The sequence below is a fragment of the Ostrinia nubilalis genome, chromosome 29, assembly GCF_963855985.1.
Source record: "Ostrinia nubilalis chromosome 29, ilOstNubi1.1, whole genome shotgun sequence".
Taxonomy (NCBI): domain Eukaryota; kingdom Metazoa; phylum Arthropoda; class Insecta; order Lepidoptera; family Crambidae; genus Ostrinia; species Ostrinia nubilalis.
In genome coordinates, this window is record NC_087116.1 from 4,733,853 (window position 1) to 4,747,812 (window position 13,960).

General features: G+C 42.7%; 1 protein-coding gene across 1 annotated transcript in view; it reads right to left on the reverse strand.

The window, feature by feature from the left end:
• LOC135085613 (neurofibromin-like) overlaps positions 1-13,247 on the reverse strand; it is a 90,424-nt gene extending 77,177 nt beyond the window's left edge. The window contains exons 1-8 of the mRNA XM_063980389.1: positions 13,084-13,247; positions 11,845-12,032; positions 11,019-11,124; positions 9,544-9,730; positions 6,968-7,078; positions 6,353-6,484; positions 2,547-2,668; positions 1,766-1,865 (exon numbers count right to left, since the gene is read on the reverse strand). Of these exons, the coding sequence (XP_063836459.1) occupies positions 1,766-1,865; positions 2,547-2,668; positions 6,353-6,484; positions 6,968-7,078; positions 9,544-9,730; positions 11,019-11,124; positions 11,845-12,032; positions 13,084-13,143 (1,006 nt within the window). The 5' untranslated portion in view covers positions 13,144-13,247. The remainder of the gene's footprint in view (positions 1-1,765; positions 1,866-2,546; positions 2,669-6,352; positions 6,485-6,967; positions 7,079-9,543; positions 9,731-11,018; positions 11,125-11,844; positions 12,033-13,083) is intronic.
• Between the last annotated feature and the right edge of the window lie 713 nt (positions 13,248-13,960).

Sequence of the window (13,960 nt, forward strand, 5' to 3'; positions counted from 1 at the left end):
TTACGCCAAAACTACTGAACGGATTTGTATGAAATTTGGTATACAGATGGTCTAGACCAGTGTTTTTCAACCTGTGGGTCGCGACCCCCTGGGGGGTCGCCAAGCCTCTATAGGGGGTTCGCGAGAGGTCGTAAAAACTACCTCAGTAAAAAAACAGTAAAGTTATAAAGATAGATTTATCCGAAATCAAATTATGCAAATGCATAAATGTTGTATGGATTTAAATATTCGATTACTACAAGATCTTTGTAACATTATAAAATGCATGAAAAAAAAAAACGAGCGGTCGGGGGGTCGCAAAATATTTTTTCATACTAGGGGGGTCGCGTCATGAAAAAGGTTGAAAAACACTGGTCTAGACCTTGAGAAAGGACATAGGCTACTTTTTTTTGCGAAAATTCCACGCGGACGAAGTCGCGAGTAACAGCTAGTATTTTATACGTTATTAATAAAAATATTGTTACTCATTAAACCTATTCACTAACCTCATCATCATTGTCAATCCGTTTTAATATATGTATAGTGGGGCATGCCGTTTTTTTTAACAATCTCTTCTTTTTTGAAGGGTCAATAAAACAGGTACTTTCAAAGTGAATTGAACAAATGGTACTATGTTTTCCAGATCAAACCAGTCTTTCCGTCCCGTAGCCGCGATCCATTTTTCTTTTAATATTGCATCTTGTGGGAAACTAGGAAAAAAAGACATATAAATACTACAAATACACATTAATTAGAATATTTATTTATATATGAGAGTTATTTTTTAATAATAATTAATATCATTCGTCTGTCCGATATCGATAAGAATCGATTATTGATTAAAGTAGTAGAACGAACAACACTAGTAGCAAAATTTGACAGACGAATGAGAAGTTGCGTGTACCACGAAGTCGAAGCGATGCGCGACAGTGGCGCTTGTCCGTTATACATCGCCTCTTAACACATAACGTCAGATCAAACGCTCAAAACAAACCCGGCAATGTATCGTAAAAAATTTTTTGAATGGTAAGTTATAGATTTTTAGGTACATTCTTGAAACCACAGCTTGGAATACTTAAAAAAATGTTTTAAAATGAATTAACACTTAATATAATATTAAAATAACTTACCCGTGATAGGAAATATGTCCTTGCCTTTGGGAGCTCGAAATTTTTGGCTTATTGCAATTAATTATCACACATTGAGGCATTTTTCTAGTTTTCGCGGCCGTCCGCATGCAACAACAGACGCGCGTGGACTGTAAGCAGCGGCAGCTCATTCCGATGATTTATCGGGATCGGGACACGCGAAGTAGGTGCATTCGCGTTATCTAGGTATATCTATATCTGTGATAGACAGTCTCTGGTTTAAATGTTGTTTGTAAGATATAGTTATTTTTAGCACGCGGCGCCACTGTTTCTACGTTCGACCAGCGCAGTGAAAGATATTATTGATTCGCGCAGCTTCTGTTTCAAATAAGCAGACTAGTGTTGCCAAAATATCGATAGTTTTAATTAAGGTTTTAATAAGTTCGATGACAGTTTAACAGAACTCTAGGGTAATTTAATGAGACCACTTTAAAGAATCGAATGGGTGACAATTTTGGAAAAAATATTAAGGTTGATGATATCTTCGAAAATTTGCGTTTAGGAACACATTAAGACATTTCAACTATTTATTCATACAATATACCCCTAAAATTGCAGGAAATCAAAATGAGCACATTGTATTGTTTTTGGAACTTAAGTGTAAGACAGTAAAGTTTAAAATAGATTAAAATATTTACCTGTGAGCAGCCGAATAAGCCTCAGTATATCGACGTTGATGTGCTGAATTAACTCTATGTCTGTATAATCGGGGTTTTCTTCTGAGCTGGATGCGACTTCCTGAAACGTCGATAACATTAGAAACTGTGTATCTCAACATTTTAATGTTGCATATTTGCAACATTCCCTAATATGGGGATTTGGCAAATATGTAACATCCCCATTTAGGTGAGAGGTGTTTTACGCCCGTTTTCACCATCAATCCCTAATTTTAAAGTAACCCCTTTGAAAACAAAATTCCTGTTACGTGTTACCATAGGGGTCACTTAAAAATTAGGGATTGATAGTGAAAACGGGCATTAGTTACTAAAAATACATTACTTTCATAATGTATTTTGATAAAGCATAACTTTTGTAATGTTTGTATGCAACATTTATTAGGGTTGCTTCACGTCAGCTTGACACTGTTGAACTACAATACCGATCCAATAGCAAGATTGTGTGTGTAGCAACCCTTATTTAAAGCAGATGTGTCCAAATTCCCTTCTCCTTTAAAAGAGACAAGGAGAATACACATCAATATTCCCCAACCGTGGGGAGTGTAGTGTAGGCCAAATCCTCCATTTGCCTCTGGTATATAAGGCAGGGAGGATGCAGGTTGCTACCAATCGGACCATATGGAAGTCATTGGGGGAGGATTATGTTCAGCAGTGGACGTCCTGTGGCTGAAATGATGATTAGAGTGTCGCAGTGCAGTGGAGACTAAATGACATGATGATGATGATGAAAGAATTAACATACCTGTAACCTAGCGCTGATCCTATTAAACACAGCGTTGAAGAAGTTCAGGCTGAGCGCGAATAGGACCTTCGAAGACAACTGCCTCAGCTCTACGTTGTTTACTGTGCTCTCGTTGCGCATGTCTGTAACAAAACGATAATATTGATTTTATGTGTGTGACTGAAATTTTCTTGCCAACCTCCCCGTTTCCATTAACTTTATATTTCGACATGTGTCCCTGGTAAAACCTGCGTTCGCCCTTGAGTTGTGAGCTCATATTTCAAAAAACATACCCCTCTTTCTGGTGCAGTCTGGCTTAGATTCAAACAAAAAAAGAAGATATGGCACTGAAGTCTCTCGTCTTTTCGCGCTAAAGTCCGTTCGCGCGAATGTAGTGCGCACAAATGGTGTTTCGCACATGTGTCTTTGGCACAAGTGTTTTTCACGCAAGTGTAACAAAACCTTAGGTACTGTCGAGTGATACGGCAGTGACGCTTTAATAATGTGAAGGCAGGCATCCATGGGACGTCCACCTACAAGGTGGACCGACGACATCGTAAAGGTAGCAGGAAAGCGCTGGACGCAGGCCGCTACCAATCGATCAACGTGGAAAGCATTGGGGGAGGCCTATGTTCAGCAGTGGACGTCCTGTGGCTGAAATGATGATGATGAATATGAGGCATCCGCGGTCAGCACTGCTAAAGTCACCTAAATGTAAAAGCGCTCTAATTCGCTATAAACTCACCAATAAACTGGCACACCTCCCTCAGCAGTATTTTCACGTTCATAGCCTCGTCGTACTTGGTGGTGTCCTTCGGTTGCGAGCTGAGGCATATCTCCAGCGTGTCCAGTAGGCCTAAGATGCGCACCGTGATAACTTTTATCGACGTCAAAATGTATGGGGAAAATCGATAAAATGGCGTGATAGCCGCTTATCGCGGCGCGCATCTTAGGCCTACAGCACTATCACCAGGCTGTCGTGGTAGCCTTTGTCAAGCTACAAACTTACCAAGAAACTGATAGTAGACTTCTTGCAGTAGTATCTTCACTTCATAGATTCATGGTATTTGGAGGCAAAGTCACTTGCTCGAAAAGCCATTTGCGCGAATAGATGCTAGCGCGAAAGACGCGCTTTCATGCCAATGTCATTCGCGCATATTTCTTTCGTCCAAGTGTCTTTCCCGCAAGCGTCTTATCACGCTTAGGTCCATTCGCGCGTTTCCGCGCACGTGTCTGGGCGCGCAAATGGCTTTCCGCGTCGTGACTTTGTGCAAGTGACTTTCGCGCTAGTGTCTTTTCGCGTATGTGACTTCATGCAACCTAGATGCTGTCAAGTAATAGATCTAGAATTCTCTAGAGACTCACCAATAAACTGGCACACCTCCCTCAGCAGTATCTTGACGTTCATAGCCTCGTCGTACTTGGTGGTGTCCTTCGGTTGCGAGCTGAGGCATATCTCCAGCGCGTCCAGCACTATCACCAGGCTGTCGTGGTAGCCTTTGTCGAGCTACAAACTTACCAAGAAACTGACTTCTCGCAGTAGTAGTGTAGTAGTAGCAGGTTGGGTTCTTATTGGCGGTCAAGCTGTAGATCCTGGCTACACAGGAGTTGCAGCGGTGGGAATAGTCCCGTTCTCGCAGTACTTAGTATCTTCACTTCATAGATTCATGGTATTTTGGAGGCAAAGTCACTTGCTCGAAAAGCCATTTGCGCTAATGGCCTCTTGCGCGAAAAGACGCTTGCACGAAAGACACGCACGAAAGCACATATTATGGCACTTACGCGAAAGACTGGCTATCGTTCGCGCATATAGCTCTCGTGTCAATGTCGTTCGCGCATTTTTGGTGCCGGTTTCATCTCTTTTCTGCAGGTGTCTTTCGCGCAGGCCTCTCGCCCGAGTGTTTTTCGGGCATGTGACTTCGTTCAAGTGTAACTGAACCCTTCCGGTGCTGTTAGGTAATAAAAATCTTTATTTTATTCTAGAATTCGCTATAAACTCACCAATAAACTGGCACACCTCCCTCAGCAGTATCTTGACGTTCATAGCCTCGTCGTACTTGGTGGTGTCCTTCGGTTGCGAGCTGAGGCATATCTCCAGCGTGTCGAGCACTATCACCAGGCTGTCGTGGTAGCCTTTGTCGAGCTACAAACTTACCAAGAAACTGACTTCTCGCAGTAGTAGTAGCAAGTTGGGTTCTTATTGGCGGTCAAGCTGTAGATCCTGGCTACACAGGAGTTGCAGCGGTGGGAATAGCCCCGTTCTCGCAGTACTTAGTATCTTTACTTCATAGATTCAAAGTCACTTGCTCGAAAAGCCATTATTTTGCGCGAATTGATGCTAGCGCGAAAGACGCGCTTTCGTGCTAATGTCATTCGCGCATATTTCTTTCGTTCAAGTGTCTTTCCCGCAAGCGTCTTATCACGCTCAGGACCATTCGCGCGTTTCCGCGCACGTTTCTGGGCGCGCAAATGGCTTTCCGCGTCGTGACTTTGTGCAAGTGACTTTCGCGCTAGTGTCTTTTCGCGTATATGACTTCATGCACGTGTCTGTCGCGCAACCGAACCCTAGATGCTGTCAGGTAAAAGATCTAGAATTTTCTAGAGACTCACCAATAAACTGGCACACCTCCCGCAGCAGTATCTTGACGTTCATAGCCTCGTCGTACTTGGTGGTGTCCTTCGGTTGCGAGCTGAGGCATATCTCCGGCGTGTCCAGCACTATCACCAGGCTGTCGTGGTAGCCTTTGTCGAGCTACAAACTTACCAAGAAACTGACTTCTCGCAGTAGTAATAGCAGGTTGGGTTCTTATTGGCGGTCAAGCTGTAGATCCTGGCTACACAGGAGTTGCAGCGGTGGGAATAGTCCCGTTCTCGCAGTACTTAGTATCTTCACTGCATAGATTCATCGTATTTGGTGGTGTCCTTAGGTTTTCCAGTCACTTGCCCGAAAAGACACGCTATCGTTCGCGCATATGGCTTTTGACCCATGTGGTTCGCGCATATTTCTTTCGTCAAAGTTCTTTCGTGCAAGTGTCTTATCGCGCATGTGACTTCTTGCAAGTGCCTTTTCGCACATGTGACTTTTTGCAAGTGTCTTTTTCTTTTTGCCCATGTGACTTCGTGCAAGTGTCTTTTCGTTGTATCGTTGTCGTTCAATGTAGTTAGCGCATATTTCTTTCATTTAAGTGTCTTTCCCGCAAACGTCTTTGCGCGCAAGTGTCTTTCGCGCAACAGAACCCTAGATACTGTCAAGGAATGGATCTAGAATGCGCTATAAACTCACCAATAAACTGGCACACCTCCCTCAGCAGTATCTTGACGTTCATAGCCTCGTCGTACTTGGTGGTGTCCTTCGGTTGCGAGCTGAGGCATATCTCCAGCGTGTCCAGCACTATCACCAGACTGTCGTGGTAGCCTTTGTCGAGCTACAAACTTACCAAGAAACTGATAGTAGCAATAAAGTGATGTAGACTTCTTGCAGTAGTATCTTCACTTCATAGATTCATTTTATTTGGAGGTGTCATTTGCTCGAAAAGCCATTTGCGCGAATAGATGCTAGCGCGAAAGACGCGCTTTCGTGCTAATGTCATTCGCGCATATTTCTTTCGTTCAAGTGTCTTTCCCGCAAGCGTCTTATCACGCTTAGGTCCATTCGCGCGTTTCCGCGCACGTGTCTTGGCGCGCAAATGGCTTTCCGCGTCGTGACTTCGTGCAAGTGACTTTCGCGCTAGTGTCTTTTCGCGTATGTGACTTCGTGCACGTGTCTGTCGCGCAACCGAACCCTAGATACTGTCAAGGAATGGATCTAGAATGCGCTACAAACTCACCAATAAACTGGCACACCTCCCTCAGCAGTATCTTGACGTTCATAGCCTCGTCGTACTTGGTGGTGTCCTTCGGTTGCGAGCTGAGGCATATCTCCAGCGTGTCCAGCACTATCACCAGGCTGTCGTGGTAGCCTTTGTCGAGCTACAAACTTACCAAGAAACTGACTTACCTCGCAGTAGTAGAGTAGTAGTAGCAGGTTGGGTTCTTATTCGCGGTCAAGCTGTAGATCCTGGCTACACAGGAGTTGCAGCGGTGGGAATAGCCCCGTTCTCGCAGTACTTAGTATCTTCACTTCATAGATTCAAAGTCACTTGCTCGAAAAGCCATTTGCGCGAATTGATGCTAGCGCGAAAGACGCGCTTTCGTGCTAATGTCATTCGCGCATATTTCTTTCGTTCAAGTGTCTTTCCCGCAAGAGTCTTTTCACGCTTAGGTCCATTCGCGCGTTTCCGCGCACGTGTCTGGGCGCGCAAATGGCTTTCCGCGTCGTGACTTTGTGCAAGTGACTTTCACGCTAGTGTCTTTTCGCGTATGTGACTTCGTGCACGTGTCTGTCGCGCAACCGAACCCTAGATACTGTCAAGGAATGGATCTAGAATGCGCTATAAACTCACCAATAAACTGGCACACCTCCCTCAGCAGTATCTTGACGTTCATAGCCTCGTCGTACTTGGTGGTGTCCTTCGGTTGCGAGCTGAGGCATATCTCCAGCGTGTCCAGTAGGCCTAAGATGCGCACCATGATAACTTTTATCGACGTCAAAATGTATGGGGAAAATCGATAAAATGGCGTGATAGCCGCTTATCGCGGCGCGCATCTTAGGCCTACAGCACTATTTATTTATTTATTTATATGGCATACCAACAACATATACAGGGTGTCCCGTAATGTAACGTCAAGCCGGAACTGGGTGTTGAGGCAAGTTGTGCTGGTTATCAGAAAAATATAAAAAAAAATCTATGTGGCATATTTTAAAAATAATAGGCATTTAAAAAAAATCAAAAAATTCTACTCCAGGTGACGGTCCTTTTGCTCGTGTTGCCACAAATCTTCACTTTTTCCAAATTTTTTTTTTGTTATGTAACCCTGAATAATGCTTCTCTAAATTGTTATCAAAATTACAAAACCAGCTGCTCCAGCTTGGATGAAAAAAATACATTATTCCCAAAAAAAATTTCAAAATAAAAATTTTGCCTAGTTTAAACTGACTGTACTGAAAAAAAAATGTACTACGCGAGTGTGGCAAGTGACGTCATAATTTGGCGCATTTAGTAAGGATTCCAAAATGGTATAACACTTGGTAAATTTTTGCTTTAATTGTCGACAATTTTTGATTTTTGGAAATAGTCCCGTATTTAACTTTATCTACCTTGGTTAAAAATTATTATTCTAATGTGCCCAAAATTCAAGTTTCTGTGACTGACTACCCTACAGCCAGTCACAGAAACTTTTGTCACCATGACAGTAATTAGTAGTTGACATACTGTGACAAAAGTCACCCGTGCGCGTGCGCCTTTACTACCTGCTCTGCCTGCACTTGTACTTGGTAACAGGGATAATAAGGATATGAAGTTTCGGTTATGGATACGGTTACGGATATTAGAATAATATTATACCGGTTTCGGTTACGGTCACGGATATGAAATCATTTCAGATTATCCGAAAGTCTCGGATAATTTCGGTTACGGAATTATTAGAATTTCAAAAATGTAGGTATAATACAAATAGCAAGATGCTGCGTGAGCGTGACCCACATAGCTAATTTATGTACCAACTAAGACGACACCTATGTATGATAAAGGTAAAACAGGCTGGCATATTAGATGGTGCCAGCGAATGCCAGACAAGTTGGTAACAAATATTAAGATTTAAGGTACAATTCCAAGACGGGCCGCAGACCGCAAACTGCAACCGCAAACTGCAAAACTATGAAATCGGCAGCGCGGCATTGCAGCTGCGGCGTGTATACTGCAGATTTCATAGAGTATTGCAGTTTGGCCTTTATCCGAAACTATCCGTAACTTTTGAATCAGTTTCGGTTACGGTTATGGACATTTTTTTATTTCGGATATCCGATAGTTTCGGTTACGGTTACGGATATCCATAACATCCCTGCTTGGTAAGATGGCCCTCTCCGTCCCACTCATACCTTTTAAAATGGCTTCTCCACCTCACTTATGCCAGAAACTTGAATTTTGGGCACATTAGAATAATATTTTTAACCAAGGTAGATAAAGTTAAAAACGGGATTATTTCCAATAAACAAAAATTGTCGACAATTACAGCAAGATTTTACAAAGTGTTATACCATTTTGGAATCCTTACTAAATGCGCCAAATTATGACGTCACTTGCCACACTCGCGTAGTACAATTTTTTTTCAGTACAGTCAGTTAAAACTAGGCAAAATTTTTATTTTGATATTTTTTTTGAGAATAATGTATTTTTTTCATCCAAGTTGGAGCAGCTGGTTTTGTAATTTTGATAACAATTTAGAGAAGCATTATTCAGGGTTACATAACAAAAAAAAAATTTGGAAAAAGTGAAGATTTGTGGCAACACGAGTAAAAGAACCGTCACCTGGAGTAGAATTTTTTGATTTTTTTTAAATGCCTATTATTTTTAAAATATGCCACATAGATTTTTTTTTATATTTTTCTGATAACCAGCACAACTTGCCTCAACACCCAGTTCCGGCTTGACGTTACATTACGGGACACCCTGTATATTATACTCTTATGATTAACATTTATGAACATAACATTTCTGATATAACCAGGCTGTCGTGGTAGCCTTTGTCAAGCTACAAACTTACCAAGAAACTGATAGTAGATTTCTTGCAGTAGTATCTTCACTTCATAGATTCATGGTATTTGGAGGCAAAGTCACTTGCTCGAAAAGCCATATGCGCGAACTGATGCTAGCGCGAAAGACGCGCTTTCGTGCTAATGTCATTCGCGCATATTTCTTTCGTTCAAGTGTCTTTCCCGCAAGCGTCTTATCACGCTCAGGACCATTCGCGCGTTTCCGCGCACCTTTCTGGGCGCGCAAATGGCTTTCCGCGTCGTGACTTTGTGCAAGTGACTTTCGCGCTAGTGTCTTTTCGCGTATGTGACTTCGTGCACGTGTCTGTCGCGCAACCGAACCCTAGATGCTGTCAGGCATAGATCTAGAATTAGCAAGAAACTCACCAATAAACTGGCACACCTCCCTTAGTAGTATCTTGACGTTCATAGCCTCGTCGTACTTGGTGGTGTCCTTCGGTTGCGAGCTGAGGCATATCTCCAGCGTGTCCAGCACTATCACCAGACTGTCGTGGTAGCCTTTGTCTAGTTCGGAGGAACGGCTGACGCTTGATGAGGATAGCGTCGGTTGGTACTGGAAAGATATTTTTTTATTGTCATTTATTTGCTGCAAATAGGCTTTTATAAAACGTTTGTACACATCCTACAGGTCAAGCGCATGACAGAGTCAGTGCCTGAGGTATGAGAGCGGCACGGGTGAGTGACGTCAAACGCCACCTAGGTCTCTGTTTCGCTTCGGAAACTAATACCACAGAATAATAATAAGTACTACGTACAGAAGTTTTACTTCGCGAAGGTATTTAAAAAAATGTATGCTCAATGTCATTAACAATATGGTGTAATTTAGCCTGTCTCAAGAGTCAAGCACCATTTTGTTGACAAACGTCAGTGATCGGCACTGCGCCGAAGCTATAGGGCTGACTTCGGTAAAATGATGTGACTTGAGGTGCCAAACTGCGGAAAATGGCGGAGGAAATACATGATTTGGCATGAATTATCATGAATAATATTAACTACTTATTTACCTCTCAGTGTCTTGAGGCAACTTAAAAAAGTACATTCTGTGTTTTTATTATTATTTAGGCAGTTAAATACTGCACAGCACCATTTTCTGTATTTTCTTCCATCATACACAAGAATACGCGTGCGTGAGTCAATGTTCGCTCGTATGTGAGGCCTTGTCGAATAGTATCCTGTAGGTGGGCCTTCGTGCGTGTTTTGTTTTCGATGTTAACTCGTGGAGATGAACAGGCCTGCTAATACTTAAAAAAATGGCTTAAAGTGAATTCAACACGATCTCCCATCTCGGTCACTTATCTTTGTCGCAGTGCGAACCGCCGCGTCTGTTATGTCTCCATGGGTAGTCTGGAAGAGCCTACTTCCTACTTTTAATTTCATTCTACATTCCATTTTTATGTTATTTTGAACTCTGTCTCGCTCGCTCATGCTTACCTGCTCGTTGATCCGCTGCAAGATCTTGGAATCTTCCAGCTAATTCGTGGAATCCTGGGTAGTCTTGTGAGGCAGGCCTTCCACTGATCCTCTGTCAGCCGCGTGTAGGCTTTGGTCTCGTTAGTTCGTTCGTTTCAGCCAAATGACGTCAACTGCTGGACAAAGGCCTCCTCCAAGGTTTTCCACAATGAACGGTCCTGCGCTGCCCGCATCCAGGCTCTTCCCGCGACCTTTACCAGATCGCCACTCGAGAACTTTTCTGCCCCAACAGCCATCGTCTCTACGAGCTATGTGCCCCGCCCACTGCCACTTGATTTTAGCAATTCGTAGGGACCTCAGAACTCTGTCTCGCTCTCTCATACTTACCTGCTCGTGGACCTTAGAACTCTGTCTCGCTCGCTCATGCTTACCTGCTCGTTGATCCGCTGCAGGATCTTGGTGAGGCCGGCGATGACGAGCGAGAAGCGGTGCCGGCTGATCTGCACGAGGCAGGCCTTGCACTGCTCCTCCGTCAGCCTCTCGTTAGTTCGTTCGTTTCAGCCAAACGACGTCCACTGCTGGACAAAGGCCTCCCCCAAGGTTTTCCACAATGAACGGTCCTGCGCTGCCCGCATTCAGGTTCTTTCCGCGACCTTTACCAGATCGTCGGTCCACCTAGTAGGAAACCTGCCCACGCAACCTCTTCCATCCCGTGGTCGCCACTCGAGAACTTTTCTGCCCCAACGGCCATCGATGTGCCCCGCCCTCTGCCACTTGATTTTAGCAATTTGGTCTCGTAGGGCCCTCAGAATATATCGCTTGCTCGCTCATGCTTACCTGCTCATGGACCTCAGAACTCTGTCTCGCTCGCTCGCTCATGCTTACCTGCTCGTTGATCCACTGCAAGATCTTGGAATCTTCCAGCTAATTCGTGGAATCCTGGGTAGTCTTGTGAGGCAGGCCTTCCACTGATCCTCTGTCAGCCGCGTGTAGGCTTTGGTCTCGTTAGTTCGTTCGCTTCAGCCAAATGACGTCCACTGCTGGACAAAGGCCTTCTGCAAGGTTTTCCACAATGAACGGTCCTGCGCTGCCCGCATCCAGGCTCTTCCCGCGACCTTTACCAGATCGCCACTCGAGAACTTTTTTGCCCCGACGGCTATCGTCTCTACAAGCTATGTGCCCCATCCACTGCCACTTGATTTTAGCAATTTGGTCTGGTAGGGACCTCAGAACTCTGTCTCGCTCTCTCATACTTACCTGCTCGTGGACCTTAGAACTCTGTCTCGCTCGCTCATGCTTACCTGCTCGTTGATCCGCTGCAGGATCTTGGTGAGGCCGGCGATGACGAGCGAGAAGCGGTGCCGGCTGATCTGCACGAGGCAGGCCTTGCACTGCTCTTCAGTCAGCCGGGTATGCAGGCTCTGCGCTCCGGTCTTGTATGGTAGCTGGATTAGGAAGAAAGACACATTTATTATAAGGATTTTTTATTTATTAGGAAAATATGCAGTGAAACAATAACAACTGGTTAAGAAACTACATACGATTTACATGACACAAAGAAAAAAGGTACATAAACATTGTTCGCTCGTTTCAGCTGGACAAAGGACTCCTCCAAGGATTTCCACTAAGACCGGTCCTGCGCCGCTCGCATCCATGCACCTCCCGCGACCTTCACCAGATCGTCGGTCCACCTAGTGGGAGGCTTGCTCACGCTACATCTTCGGGCTCGTGGTCGCCACTAAAGAACTTTCCTGCCCCAGTGCTAAGTGCTATGAGCTATGTGCCCCGCCCACTGCCACTTGATTCATTCACATAAACATCAGTACCTAGCACATAAATGATATAAAGAGACTTGTTACAACCTACTTGTTGCATTGAACCTTTGTGTAAATTGACATGTAAGCGGAATATTTTTTATACGATTCTGTTTGCGTTTGTTCTTATTTTTGTTTTGGAATAAAAAAGAGTATGACAGTATAGTGGCTGTAGTGCAAATAGTTGTATTTAATCGTTGCAGACCACCGCCACCTTGGCTGCAATCTTTCAAGGCGGAGCAGGTTTTCTTTTTTTAACAATTTTTCCGGAGAAACTACTATGGTATATTCTTTATCTAAGGTCCACCTACTCAATCTTCTTGCGTAAACTTAGATTTAATTAAAATAAAATAAGAAAAAAGTTAATTTAGTGATTGTTTCAAAAAATTTTAGTCTCAGTAGGAGCCCATTGACTTATAAACCAAATAGGTAATTCGGTTAAAGAGTGTCGGCAAATTTAAGTCAGAAAAAATATTTTTTTTACTTTGAAAATTTGCGTAGGTGTATCGGTTGAGAACCATACTTTACTGATACTAATTGAATAACATTTGAGCCTAATATACTGCTTGAAAACTGTACAATCTAAGGTGCATTTAAAGGTATATCTGGTATCAAAACTTTTCATGATATTCAAGAAAAGGGATGGGCCCCGGAAAACAAGTATTACAGTAATTCAACTCACCTGTTCTTCAAAACGCGCTATCAGGGAATTGGCCCATTCCCCGGGCTTTTGGGTGCCCATTTTGAAAAGGAAATTAGGCTTTTATCTAAACATTAAATGAAAAATAATAATAGAACTGTCCCATCTTGAAAAATCAATACACAGGACCAAATCAATACAAGGTTGCTGAGATAAATCTACCATTTCCGGCCATCAGTAGTAGTTTTATTTACGTACATTTTATCACTATTTAGTATTTATTTAGCAGATCGGATTGTTTTATTTTAAACACTTTAAGCTCTCAGCAAAATTTGCGATTATTATGTGTTTAGAATGAATCTTTACAAATTACTATAATTTTTTTCCCATTTCGATCGAGAAAAACTACTATTAATTATTTTTTTTACAAAACTGGTATTATTTAGCTGTCAATCAAAACTAACGAAAACAATCAATACTTTACGGTGGCATTCATAGGTTGCTAACTTTTCACAATGATACAAACGTTAAGATAGAAATGTTTAATAATGTAATGCAATTAATTAAAAATCATTTTAAAATTACTAAAATATTATAATGTGGAAAAGATAAAACTACAATTTATTTCTTTAAAAAAAATTCATGAATGTAGCATAAATATTAAAATCATACTTATTAATATCATAACCTGCAGCCAAAATTGATTTTAGAAACTAATATAATTATGGATAGGGGCCACCCATTTTATACATAAGACTATTTTCACTAGTTTTTGACCCCCTCCCCCCAAGATAAGAAAAAATAAGAGTAGACCGACCCCCCTGTTCTCTCCCCCCTTTTTAATATTTTACGTAACAGTCTGAAGGAAAAAGTGAATAAGTACAGGTTACGACTAGTACACAAGTGGGGTATTCCCATG